The sequence below is a fragment of the Schistocerca americana genome, unplaced genomic scaffold (genome assembly GCF_021461395.2).
Source record: "Schistocerca americana isolate TAMUIC-IGC-003095 unplaced genomic scaffold, iqSchAmer2.1 HiC_scaffold_263, whole genome shotgun sequence".
Lineage (NCBI taxonomy): Eukaryota > Metazoa > Arthropoda > Insecta > Orthoptera > Acrididae > Schistocerca > Schistocerca americana.
The window spans coordinates 86,265-98,444 of NW_025725976.1; the positions used below are offsets into that span (position 1 = coordinate 86,265).

Sequence of the window (12,180 nt, forward strand, 5' to 3'; positions counted from 1 at the left end):
GACTTTTGAATTTTATTTTCGCTGTCTCCGTGACTTGTATTCTGAAGCACATGTCACGCAGGAACAATTTCTTCAGATTAAACGGATCAAATCAAAGTTGACGCTCCTCAAACGCAGGCAAATGGAAGGCGTTAAAATCCGTTCGCGAGATAGCGCCGGCACTTCTGACGAACAACCATCCGCCTTCCACCTAGGGACAGAGAAACGCCGCGCACGACAAAAATTGATTACCCGCTTACGAACTGAAGACGGTACCTTTGTGACGACCCAGGCTGAAATTAAGGAGTCTCTAACGGACTACTACGAGCGACTATACAGAGCACAACCAGACGATGATGCGGCAATCGCGGAGATGCATGCATATCTTCCGACAACGCTCGATGAGGACGACAGGCAATTGTTGATCAGTGATGTCACCGCGGTGGAGATTCGGGAGGCGCTGAGCAGGGCTCAGGCCAACAAATCGCCCGGCATTGATGGTCTGCCGATTGAATTTTATAAGCAGTTCTGGGACCTCCTCGAACATTGTTTTGTTTGCATCTGCAATGAACTGCGCGCCGGCCAACAGTTACCAGATGGTTTCAATGACAGCCTGATCGTTTTGGTCCCAAAAGAATACCCCCATCAGGATATTGCCAAATTCCGCCCTATCTCCCTGTTGAACTCTGACTACAAGATTGTGGCCCGCGTCATAGCAGGTAGACTTAAACATGTCCTTGCCAAAATTATACATCACAGCCAGGCAGCAGCGGTCCCGGGCCGCACGATCTTTAAATGTCTTGCCGATTACAGGGAGCTCATTTCGTTTACTGCCATCACACGCCCGGAAGCAGCAATCTTGGCTTTAGATCAATGTCAGGCCTTTGATCGGATCCTGCATCGCTCCCTCTTCCACACCATGAACCACTTAGGATTTTGTGACGGCTTTACTGCAATGGTCAGCAACATGTACACCTCGGCCACTTCTCAGATCATCGTCAATGGTCAATTCACCCGGCGGATTCCGATTCAGCGGTCAATCAGACAGGGCTGTCCCATGTCCATGTGTCTCTTCGTGATCGCAATTGAGCCACTTGTAAGGATGCTGAATTGTAACCTTCCAGGTTTAAACCTGTATTCCAGCACCCTCAAATGCATTGCGTACGCCGACGATGTGGGTGTCATTGTGCGTTCGGAACAAGACCTCACGGCCGTTAGGAATAGTATCACCGATTACGAGCGAGCCTCCGGTTCTCAGCTAAACTATGGAAAGACTTGCCTCCTGCCTATAGGCAGTGGATTTCGCACAGACGCCCCTTTGCCGTACAGAAGATGTGCGACTCTCAAACTTCTTGGTATCAAGATGAGCAGTTGCCCCCTACGAACAACGGTAGACAATTGGAAACATCTTTTGGCTATGTCTCGGGGCTGCTTACAGTATCATAAAGGCAGAGAACAGGACTTATTGCAGAGAGTTCATTTCGTTAATACCATGATTCTCTCGAAAATTTGGTATGTCGGGCAAATACTTCCTGTGGTCGACAGTGTTGCGAGGAAAATTATGTCGGCAGTAGGTTGGTACATCTGGAGGGGTGACATCTTCAAGGTGGGCATCAATGTCATCACTCTCCCACCAGACAAAGGCGGCCTCGGCCTGACGGATGTTCAAACCAAATGTAAGGCACTCTTGATCCGGCGTACACTGCAGCTCTGCCACGAATATCCTGACAGCGCGCTGAGTATGGCCATACGCACATTTCAGCCTCAGACTATGCACATCCCCATCAACCTTCGGGAAACGCATTTCAAAGCAAACCACATTAGGATGTTTCTTTTGGAAAGTAGTTATCTCCAAATGAAATCGAGAGTCCCGCTACGTGACCTTACCACTGCCAACCTCTACCGGCTACTGAACGACACAGGCAGGGTCAACCGCATGGAACTGAAGTATCCCTCTAAAGACTGGGCTCTAATCTGGAAGACTATACATAACAAAGTGCTAGATACCGGTATTCGATCACTGTGGTATAAAGTTGTTAATGAAACTCTACCCACAGCCGAAAAACTTCATAAAATACATTTGTCAGCTACTGACAAATGTAGGGAGTGCGGCCTTGTCGACACATTGCAACACAGATGTGTTTGTGGTGCGAACAGTCTTATTTGGGAATGGTGTAGAATGACCATGGCTTTGATCTGCCGCACGGCACGACGGCACATCTCTCTTACGTCCGTGCTCCAACCCGACGACGCGTACTACCCCACAACCAAGGCAAACACCTGGACGTGGTTGGCTGGACACACCCTATGTTACTTGCTTGGCGCCCAGGAGGGGCGTTCATACCTGGACTACAGATTATACCTCGCCACACAGGCACAACTGCTAATGCAGGATGTCAAACATAGGCAAAAGTTTGCAAATTATATCTTCGCGCTCCAAATCACGACCCTGTAAACGAATTCAGTAAGGTTTCTTCCACGGCCACGTATATATCCACCTTCTCAAATATAAATGAAAATCTCAATAAATAAATTACAAATAAAAAAAAAAAACAAATATGTCCAACGACAACAATGAAACAACGAAAAAGAAGAAAAGGAACAAAGTCGACACTCATGGTGTCTGCAGTAGTCACTGATTGGAATGTTCATGCTTGGTGTTTTAAATGTCTGTTTAACCTAGCCCTTCGTCTCCGTTAATTCAGCAGGAATTTGATTTACATTCTCCCAACATGGATGGTGAAGCTGACCATTCGTTTGGACGTGGTGTCCACTGGGTTTTTCGTTTATGTTTTATGTTTGCAAACTTACATGGAAGATGTATCCGTTTCACTCAACTGCGAACATTACTTGCTTCTTTATTTCTTTGACGTCGACGAGGGAAGATGAAACAGGATTTATTTCTTCATTTTTTTTTTCTTTCCTTCTTCTTCAACTCATTCCGCGGCAACATGGATTTCATCCTTTCTCTTTTCCACATTCGTATGCAGAGCGCAGTTTTTGGCGCCTGAGTCGTTCGGAGCTAAGAGAAGGCGACTTGGGAAACCACACAGCAAAAATGGAATATATCAGACTAGTCCAAGCCATCGCTTGGGGAAGCCAAAGGCATAACAAACTTTCGAGAAGACGAGCTTTGAATGACGTCGGCACCCTGCACCTCCGCATGCAGTAAAATCAAATAAAAAAAAAAAAAAAAAAAAAAAAAAAAAAAAAAAAAAAAAAAAAAAAAAAAAAACAACAATAAAAAAGAAAAAAAATAATAAAAAAATTTTTCAATATCACTTCAAACACCAAGGAATCAAAATCTAACAACTATACATTTCAGAATATCCACAGTGAAATAGCATCACAAGAGTATAGCATCGAAGCTAGCCGAAGAAGGCAAAAAAGGTGAGCGAATGGATGGGCTGTATGGGGAGATGGGAGGCCCAATAAAAAATAAAAAAAAAAAAAAAAAAAAAAATAAAAAAATAAAAAAAAAAAAAAGAAGAAAAAAAAAAAAAAAAAAAAAAAGGGGCAGAGCACTGGTCTTGTAAACCAGGGGTCGTGAGTTCGATTCTCACAGGGGGCAGCACAATTTTAAATGGGCCAATGCAATGCTTTGAACCGAAAATTTCGAAATAGCGTGTCTTTTCGGGCCTGAGCCAAGATCACAGATGACGATAGACGAAAGACGGCAGCACCCGTCAGTCATCGCTGTGGACCTCAATGGTAGCGAATTGTTGTGGCAGAGTAAATCTTTGTACGCATTTTCTGGACTCTGAAATGTATTTTTCTCGAGGGCTGTGGCGATCGCAAAGAGGTGTAAGCTGTAACAGCCTCCTTAGCTCAGGGGCAGAGCACTGGTCTTGTAAACCAGGGGTCGTGAGTTCGATTCTCACAGGGGGCAGTACAATTTTAAATGGGCCAATGCAATGCTTTGAAACGAAAATTTCGAAATAGCGTGTCTTTTCGGGCCTGAGCCAAGATCACAGATGACGATAGACGAAAGACGGCAGCACCCGTCAGTCATCGCTGTGGACCTCAATGGTAGCGAATTGTTGTGGCAGAGTAAATCTTTGTACGCATTTTCTGGATTCTGAAATGTATTTTTCTCGAGGGCTGTGGCGATCGCAAAGAGGTGTAAGCTGTAACAGCCTCCTTAGCTCAGGGGCAGAGCACTGGTCTTGTAAACCAGGGGTCGTGAGTTCGATTCTCACAGGGGGCAGCACAATTTTAAATGGGCCAATGCAATGCTTTGAACCGAAAATTTCGAAATAGCGTGTCTTTTCGGGCCTGAGCCAAGATCACAGATGACGATAGACGAAAGACGGCAGCACCCGTCAGTCATCGCTGTGGACCTCAATGGTAGCGAATTGTTGTGGCAGAGTAAATCTTTGTACGCATTTTCTGGACTCTGAAATGTATTTTTCTCGAGGGCTGTGGCGATCGCAAAGAGGTGTAAGCTGTAACAGCCTCCTTAGCTCAGGGGCAGAGCACTGGTCTTGTAAACAAGGGGTCGTGAGTTCGATTCTCACAGGGGGCAGCACAATTTTAAATGGGCCAATGCAATGCTTTGAACCGAAAATTTCGAAATAGCGTGTCTTTTCGGGCCTGAGCCAAGATCACAGATGACGATAGACGAAAGACGGCAGCACCCGTCAGTCATCGCTGTGGACCTCAATGGTAGCGAATTGTTGTGGCAGAGTAAATCTTTGTACGCATTTTCTGGACTCTGAAATGTATTTTTGTCGAGGGCTGTGGCGATCGCAAAGAGGTGTAAGCTGTAACAGCCTCCTTAGCTCAGGGGCAGAGCACTGGTCTTGTAAACCAGGGGTCGTGAGTTCGATTCTCACAGGGGGCAGCGCAATTTTAAATGGGCCAATGCAATGCTTTGAACCGAAAATTTCGAAATAGCGTGTCTTTTCGGGCCTGAGCCAAGATCACAGATGACGATAGACGAAAGACGGCAGCACCCGTCAGTCATCGCTGTGGACCTCAATGGTAGCGAATTGTTGTGGCAGAGTAAATCTTTGTACGCATTTTCTGGACTCTGAAATGTATTTTTGTCGAGGGCTGTGGCGATCGCAAAGAGGTGTAAGCTGTAACAGCCTCCTTAGCTCAGGGGCAGAGCACTGTTCTTGTAAACCAGGGGTCGTGAGTTCGATTCTCACAGGGGGCAGCACAATTTTAAATGGGCCAATGCAATGCTTTGAACCGAAAATTTCGAAATAGCGTGTCTTTTCGGGCCTGAGCCAAGATCACAGATGACGATAGACGAAAGACGGCAGCACCCGTCAGTCATCGCTGTGGACCTCAATGGTAGCGAATTGTTGTGGCAGAGTAAATCTTTGTACGCATTTTCTGGACTCTGAAATGTATTTTTCTCGAGGGCTGTGGCGATCGCAAAGAGGTGTAAGCTGTAACAGCCTCCTTAGCTCAGGGGCAGAGCACTGGTCTTGTAAACCAGGGGTCGTGAGTTCGATTCTCACAGGGGGCAGCACAATTTTAAATGGGCCAATGCAATGCTTTGAACCGAAAATTTCGAAATAGCGTGTCTTTTCGGGCCTGAGCCAAGATCACAGATGACGATAGACGAAAGACGGCAGCACCCGTCAGTCATCGCTGTGGACCACAATGGTAGCGAATTGTTGTGGCACAGTAAATCTTTGTACGCATTTTCTGGACTCTGAAATGTATTTTTCTTGAGGGCTGTGGCGATCGCAAAGAGGTGTAAGCTGTAACAGCCTCCTTAGCTCAGGGGCAGAGCACTGGTCTTGTAAACCAGGGGTCGTGAGTTCGATTCTCACAGGGGGCAGCACAATTTTAAATGGGCCAATGCAATGCTTTGAACCGAAAATTTCGAAATAGTGTGTCTTTTCGGGCCTGAGCCAAGATCACAGATGACGATAGACGAAAGACGGCAGCACCCGTCAGTCATCGCTGTGGACCTCAATGGTAGCGAATTGTTGTGGCAGAGTAAATCTTTGTACGCATTTTCTGGACTCTGAAATGTATTTTTGTCGAGGGCTGTGGCGATCGCAAAGAGGTGTAAGCTGTAACAGCCTCCTTAGCTCAGGGGCAGAGCACTGGTCTTGTAAACCAGGGGTCGTGAGTTCGATTCTCACAGGGGGCAGCACAATTTTAAATGGGCCAATGCAATGCTTTGAACCGAAAATTTCGAAATAGCGTGTCTTTTCGGGCCTGAGCCAAGATCACAGATGACGATAGACGAAAGACGGCAGCACCCGTCAGTCATCGCTGTGGACCTCAATGGTAGCGAATTGTTGTGGCAGAGTAAATCTTTGTACGCATTTTCTGGACTCTGAAATGTATTTTTCTCGAGGGAGGTGGCGATCGCAAAGAGGTGTAAGCTGTAACAGCCTCCTTAGCTCAGGGGCAGAGCACTGGTCTTGTAAACCAGGGGTCGTGAGTTCGATTCTCACAGGGGGCAGCACAATTTTAAATGGGCCAATGCAATGCTTTGAACCGAAAATTTCGAAATAGCGTGTCTTTTCGGGCCTGAGCCAAGATCACAGATGACGATAGACGAAAGACGGCAGCACCCGTCAGTCATCGCTGTGGACCTCAATGGTAGCGAATTGTTGTGGCAGAGTAAATCTTTGTACGCATTTTCTGGACTCTGAAATGTATTTTTCTCGAGGGCTGTGGCGATCGCAAAGAGGTGTAAGCTGTAACAGCCTCCTTAGCTCAGGGGCAGAGCACTGGTCTTGTAAACCAGGGGTCGTGAGTTCGATTCTCACAGGGGGCAGCACAATTTTAAATGGGCCAATGCAATGCTTTGAACCGAAAATTTCGAAATAGCGTGTCTTTTCGGGCCTGAGCCAAGATCACAGATGACGATAGACGAAAGACGGCAGCACCCGTCAGTCATCGCTGTGGACCTCAATGGTAGCGAATTGTTGTGGCAGAGTAAATCTTTGTACGCATTTTCTGGACTCTGAAATGTATTTTTCTCGAGGGCTGTGGCGATCGCAAAGAGGTGTAAGCTGTAACAGCCTCCTTAGCTCAGGGGCAGAGCACTGGTCTTGTAAACCAGGGGTCGTGAGTTCGATTCTCACAGGGGGCAGCACAATTTTAAATGGGCCAATGCAATGCTTTGAACCGAAAATTTCGAAATAGCGTGTCTTTTCGGGCCTGAGCCAAGATCACAGATGACGATAGACGAAAGACGGCAGCACCCGTCAGTCATCGCTGTGGACCTCAATGGTAGCGAATTGTTGTGGCAGAGTAAATCTTTGTACGCATTTTCTGGACTCTGAAATGTATTTTTCTCGAGGGCTGTGGCGATCGCAAAGAGGTGTAAGCTGTAACAGCCTCCTTAGCTCAGGGGCAGAGCACTGGTCTTGTAAACCAGGGGTCGTGAGTTCGATTCTCACAGGGGGCAGCACAATTTTAAATGGGCCAATGCAATGCTTTGAACCGAAAATTTCGAAATAGCGTGTCTTTTCGGGCCTGAGCCAAGATCACAGATGACGATAGACGAAAGACGGCAGCACCCGTCAGTCATCGCTGTGGACCTCAATGGTAGCGAATTGTTGTGGCAGAGTAAATCTTTGTACGCATTTTCTGGACTCTGAAATGTATTTTTCTCGGGGGCTGTGGCGATCGCAAAGAGGTGTAAGCTGTAACAGCCTCCTTAGCTCAGGGGCAGAGCACTGGTCTTGTAAACCAGGGGTCGTGAGTTCGATTCTCACAGGGGGCAGCACAATTTTAAGTGGGCCAATGCAATGCTTTGAACCGAAAATTTCGAAATAGCGTGTCTTTTAGGGCCTGAGCCAAGATCACAGATGACGATAGACGAAAGACGGCAGCACCCGTCAGTCATCGCTGTGGACCTCAATGGTAGCGAATTGTTGTGGCAGAGTAAATCTTTGTACGCATTTTCTGGACTCTGAAATGTATTTTTGTCGAGGGCTGTGGCGATCGCAAAGAGGTGTAAGCTGTAACAGCCTCCTTAGCTCAGGGGCAGAGCACTGGTCTTGTAAACCAGGGGTCGTGAGTTCGATTCTCACAGGGGGCAGCACAATTTTAAATGGGCCAATGCAATGCTTTGAACCAAAAATTTCGAAATAGCGTGTCTTTTCGGGCCTGAGCCAAGATCACAGATGACGATAGACGAAAGACGGCAGCACCCGTCAGTCATCGCTGTGGACCTCAATGGTAGCGAATTGTTGTGGCAGAGTAAATCTTTGTACGCATTTTCTGGACTCTGAAATGTATTTTTCTCGAGGGCTGTGGCGATCGCAAAGAGGTGTAAGCTGTAACAGCCTCCTTAGCTCAGGGGCAGAGCACTGGTCTTGTAAACCAGGGGTCGTGAGTTCGATTCTCACAGGGGGCAGCACAATTTTAAATGGGCCAATGCAATGCTTTGAACCGAAAATTTCGAAATAGCGTGTCTTTTCGGGCCTGAGCCAAGATCACAGATGACGATAGACGAAAGACGGCAGCACCCGTCAGTCATCGCTGTGGACCTCAATGGTAGCGAATTGTTGTGGCAGAGTAAATCTTTGTACGCATTTTCTGGACTCTGAAATGTATTTTTCTCGAGGGCTGTGGCGATCGCAAAGAGGTGTAAGCTGTAACAGCCTCCTTAGCTCAGGGGCAGAGCACTGGTCTTGTAAACCAGGGGTCGTGAGTTCGATTCTCACAGGGGGCAGCACAATTTTAAATGGGCCAATGCAATGCTTTGAACCGAAAATTTCGAAATAGCGTGTCTTTTCGGGCCTGAGCCAAGATCACAGATGACGATAGACGAAAGACGGCAGCACCCGTCAGTCATCGCTGTGGACCTCAATGGTAGCGAATTGTTGTGGCAGAGTAAATCTTTGTACGCATTTTCTGGACTCTGAAATGTATTTTTCTCGAGGGCTGTGGCGATCGCAAAGAGGTGTAAGCTGTAACAGCCTCCTTAGCTCAGGGGCAGAGCACTGGTCTTGTAAACCAGGGGTCGTGAGTTCGATTCTCACAGGGGGCAGCACAATTTTAAATGGGCCAATGCAATGCTTTGAACCGAAAATTTCGAAATAGCGTGTCTTTTCGGGCCTGAGCCAAGATCACAGATGACGATAGACGAAAGACGGCAGCACCCGTCAGTCATCGCTGTGGACCTCAATGGTAGCGAATTGTTGTGGCAGAGTAAATCTTTGTACGCATTTTCTGGACTCTGAAATGTATTTTTCTCGAGGGCTGTGGCGATCGCAAAGAGGTGTAAGCTGTAACAGCCTCCTTAGCTCAGGGGCAGAGCACTGGTCTTGTAAACCAGGGGTCGTGAGTTCGATTCTCACAGGGGGCAGCACAATTTTAAATGGGCCAATGCAATGCTTTGAACCGAAAATTTCGAAATAGCGTGTCTTTTCGGGCCTGAGCCAAGATCACAGATGACGATAGACGAAAGACGGCAGCACCCGTCAGTCATCGCTGTGGACCTCAATGGTAGCGAATTGTTGTGGCAGAGTAAATCTTTGTACGCATTTTCTGGACTCTGAAATGTATTTTTCTCGAGGGCTGTGGCGATCGCAAAGAGGTGTAAGCTGTAACAGCCTCCTTAGCTCAGGGGCAGAGCACTGGTCTTGTAAACCAGGGGTCGTGAGTTCGATTCTCACAGGGGGCAGCACAATTTTAAGTGGGCCAATGCAATGCTTTGAACCGAAAATTTCGAAATAGCGTGTCTTTTCGGGCCTGAGCCAAGATCACAGATGACGATAGACGAAAGACGGCAGCACCCGTCAGTCATCGCTGTGGACCTCAATGGTAGCGAATTGTTGTGGCAGAGTAAATCTTTGTACGCATTTTCTGGACTCTGAAATGTATTTTTCTCGAGGGCTGTGGCGATCGCAAAGAGGTGTAAGCTGTAACAGCCTCCTTAGCTCAGGGGCAGAGCACTGGTCTTGTAAACCAGGGGTCGTGAGTTCGATTCTCACAGGGGGCAGCACAATTTTAAATGGGCCAATGCAATGCTTTGAACCAAAAATTTCGAAATAGCGTGTCTTTTCGGGCCTGAGCCAAGATCACAGATGACGATAGACGAAAGACGGCAGCACCCGTCAGTCATCGCTGTGGACCTCAATGGTAGCGAATTGTTGTGGCAGAGTAAATCTTTGTACGCATTTTCTGGACTCTGAAATGTATTTTTCTCGAGGGCTGTGGCGATCGCAAAGAGGTGTAAGCTGTAACAGCCTCCTTAGCTCAGGGGCAGAGCACTGGTCTTGTAAACCAGGGGTCGTGATTTCGATTCTCACAGGGGGCAGCACAATTTTAAATGGGCCAATGCAATGCTTTGAACCGAAAATTTCGAAATAGCGTGTCTTTTCGGGCCTGAGCCAAGATCACAGATGACGATAGACGAAAGACGGCAGCACCCGTCAGTCATCGCTGTGGACCTCAATGGTAGCGAATTGTTGTGGCAGAGTAAATCTTTGTACGCATTTTCTGGACTCTGAAATGTATTTTTCTCGAGGGCTGTGGCGATCGCAAAGAGGTGTAAGCTGTAACAGCCTCCTTAGCTCAGGGGCAAAGCACTGGTCTTGTAAACCAGGGGTCGTGAGTTCGATTCTCACAGGGGGCAGCACAATTTTAAATGGGCCAATGCAATGCTTTGAACCGAAAATTTCGAAATAGCGTGTCTTTTCGGGCCTGAGCCAAGATCACAGATGACGATAGACGAAAGACGGCAGCACCCGTCAGTCATCGCTGTGGACCTCAATGGTAGCGAATTGTTGTGGCAGAGTAAATCTTTGTACGCATTTTCTGGACTCTGAAATGTATTTTTCTCGAGGGCTGTGGCGATCGCAAAGAGGTGTAAGCTGTAACAGCCTCCTTAGCTCAGGGGCAGAGCACTGGTCTTGTAAACCAGGGGTCGTGAGTTCGATTCTCACAGGGGGCAGCACAATTTTAAATGGGCCAATGCAATGCTTTGAACCGAAAATTTCGAAATAGCGTGTCTTTTCGGGCCTGAGCCAAGATCACAGATGACGATAGACGAAAGACGGCAGCACCCGTCAGTCATCGCTGTGGACCTCAATGGTAGCGAATTGTTGTGGCAGAGTAAATCTTTGTACGCATTTTCTGGACTCTGAAATGTATTTTTCTCGAGGGCTGTGGCGATCGCAAAGAGGTGTAAGCTGTAACAGCCTCCTGAGCTCAGGGGCAGAGCACTGGTCTTGTAAACCAGGGGTCGTGAGTTCGATTCTCACAGGGGGCAGCACAATTTTAAATGGGCCAATGCAATGCTTTGAACCGAAAATTTCGAAATAGCGTGTCTTTTCGGGCCTGAGCCAAGATCACAGATGACGATAGACGAAAGACGGCAGCACCCGTCAGTCATCGCTGTGGACCTCAATGGTAGCGAATTGTTGTGGCAGAGTAAATCTTTGTACGCATTTTCTGGACTCTGAAATGTATTTTTCTAGAGGGCTGTGGCGATCGCAAAGAGGTGTAAGCTGTAACAGCCTCCTTAGCCCAGGGGCAGAGCACTGGTCTTGTAAACCAGGGGTCGTGAGTTCGATTCTCACAGGGGGCAGCACAATTTTAAATGGGCCAATGCAATGCTTTGAACCGAAAATTTCGAAATAGCGTGTCTTTTCGGGCCTGAGCCAAGATCACAGATGACGATAGACGAAAGACGGCAGCACCCGTCAGTCATCGCTGTGGACCTCAATGGTAGCGAATTGTTGTGGCAGAGTAAATCTTTGTACGCATTTTCTGGACTCTGAAATGTATTTTTCTCGAGGGCTGTGGCGATCGCAAAGAGGTGTAAGCTGTAACAGCCTCCTTAGCTCAGGGGCAAAGCACTGGTCTTGTAAACCAGGGGTCGTGAGTTCGATTCTCACAGGGGGCAGCACAATTTTAAATGGGCCAATGCAATGCTTTGAACCGAAAATTTCGAAATAGCGTGTCTTTTCGGGCCTGAGCCAAGATCACAGATGACGATAGACGAAAGACGGCAGCACCCGTCAGTCATCGCTGTGGACCTCAATGGTAGCGAATTGTTGTGGCAGAGTAAATCTTTGTACGCATTTTCTGGACTCTGAAATGTATTTTTCTCGAGGGCTGTGGCGATCGCAAAGAGGTGTAAGCTGTAACAGCCTCCTTAGCTCAGGGGCAGAGCACTGGTCTTGTAAACCAGGGGTCGTGAGTTCGATTCTCACAGGGGGCAGCACAATTTTAAATGGGCCAATGCAATGCTTTGAACCGAAAATT

At 47.5% G+C, this 12,180-nt stretch overlaps 1 protein-coding gene and 27 non-coding genes across 28 annotated transcripts in view; all 28 read left to right on the forward strand.

The window, feature by feature from the left end:
- The first annotated feature begins 352 nt into the window (after positions 1–352).
- LOC124576703 (twinfilin-like) overlaps positions 353–12,180 on the forward strand; it is a 48,780-nt gene continuing 36,952 nt past the window's right edge. Inside the window, exon 1 of the mRNA XM_047131214.1 lies at positions 353–698. Coding sequence (XP_046987170.1) covers positions 353–698 — 346 coding nt within the window. The remainder of the gene's footprint in view (positions 699–12,180) is intronic.
- Trnat-ugu lies at positions 3,797–3,868 on the forward strand. The gene has a single exon. It is a non-coding gene; the product is annotated as a tRNA-Thr (tRNA).
- Positions 4,115–4,186, forward strand: Trnat-ugu. The gene has a single exon. It is a non-coding gene; the product is annotated as a tRNA-Thr (tRNA).
- Trnat-ugu lies at positions 4,433–4,504 on the forward strand. Its single transcript has one exon. It is a non-coding gene; the product is annotated as a tRNA-Thr (tRNA).
- On the forward strand, positions 4,751–4,822 carry Trnat-ugu. Its single transcript has one exon. It is a non-coding gene; the product is annotated as a tRNA-Thr (tRNA).
- Trnat-ugu lies at positions 5,069–5,140 on the forward strand. Its single transcript has one exon. It is a non-coding gene; the product is annotated as a tRNA-Thr (tRNA).
- Positions 5,387–5,458, forward strand: Trnat-ugu. Its single transcript has one exon. It is a non-coding gene; the product is annotated as a tRNA-Thr (tRNA).
- On the forward strand, positions 5,705–5,776 carry Trnat-ugu. The gene has a single exon. It is a non-coding gene; the product is annotated as a tRNA-Thr (tRNA).
- Positions 6,023–6,094, forward strand: Trnat-ugu. Its single transcript has one exon. It is a non-coding gene; the product is annotated as a tRNA-Thr (tRNA).
- Trnat-ugu lies at positions 6,341–6,412 on the forward strand. The gene has a single exon. It is a non-coding gene; the product is annotated as a tRNA-Thr (tRNA).
- Trnat-ugu lies at positions 6,659–6,730 on the forward strand. The gene has a single exon. It is a non-coding gene; the product is annotated as a tRNA-Thr (tRNA).
- Positions 6,977–7,048, forward strand: Trnat-ugu. The gene has a single exon. It is a non-coding gene; the product is annotated as a tRNA-Thr (tRNA).
- Trnat-ugu lies at positions 7,295–7,366 on the forward strand. The gene has a single exon. It is a non-coding gene; the product is annotated as a tRNA-Thr (tRNA).
- Positions 7,613–7,684, forward strand: Trnat-ugu. The gene has a single exon. It is a non-coding gene; the product is annotated as a tRNA-Thr (tRNA).
- On the forward strand, positions 7,931–8,002 carry Trnat-ugu. The gene has a single exon. It is a non-coding gene; the product is annotated as a tRNA-Thr (tRNA).
- On the forward strand, positions 8,249–8,320 carry Trnat-ugu. The gene has a single exon. It is a non-coding gene; the product is annotated as a tRNA-Thr (tRNA).
- Trnat-ugu lies at positions 8,567–8,638 on the forward strand. Its single transcript has one exon. It is a non-coding gene; the product is annotated as a tRNA-Thr (tRNA).
- On the forward strand, positions 8,885–8,956 carry Trnat-ugu. Its single transcript has one exon. It is a non-coding gene; the product is annotated as a tRNA-Thr (tRNA).
- Trnat-ugu lies at positions 9,203–9,274 on the forward strand. Its single transcript has one exon. It is a non-coding gene; the product is annotated as a tRNA-Thr (tRNA).
- Trnat-ugu lies at positions 9,521–9,592 on the forward strand. Its single transcript has one exon. It is a non-coding gene; the product is annotated as a tRNA-Thr (tRNA).
- Trnat-ugu lies at positions 9,839–9,910 on the forward strand. Its single transcript has one exon. It is a non-coding gene; the product is annotated as a tRNA-Thr (tRNA).
- Positions 10,157–10,228, forward strand: Trnat-ugu. Its single transcript has one exon. It is a non-coding gene; the product is annotated as a tRNA-Thr (tRNA).
- On the forward strand, positions 10,475–10,546 carry Trnat-ugu. Its single transcript has one exon. It is a non-coding gene; the product is annotated as a tRNA-Thr (tRNA).
- Trnat-ugu lies at positions 10,793–10,864 on the forward strand. The gene has a single exon. It is a non-coding gene; the product is annotated as a tRNA-Thr (tRNA).
- Trnat-ugu lies at positions 11,111–11,182 on the forward strand. Its single transcript has one exon. It is a non-coding gene; the product is annotated as a tRNA-Thr (tRNA).
- Positions 11,429–11,500, forward strand: Trnat-ugu. The gene has a single exon. It is a non-coding gene; the product is annotated as a tRNA-Thr (tRNA).
- On the forward strand, positions 11,747–11,818 carry Trnat-ugu. The gene has a single exon. It is a non-coding gene; the product is annotated as a tRNA-Thr (tRNA).
- Positions 12,065–12,136, forward strand: Trnat-ugu. Its single transcript has one exon. It is a non-coding gene; the product is annotated as a tRNA-Thr (tRNA).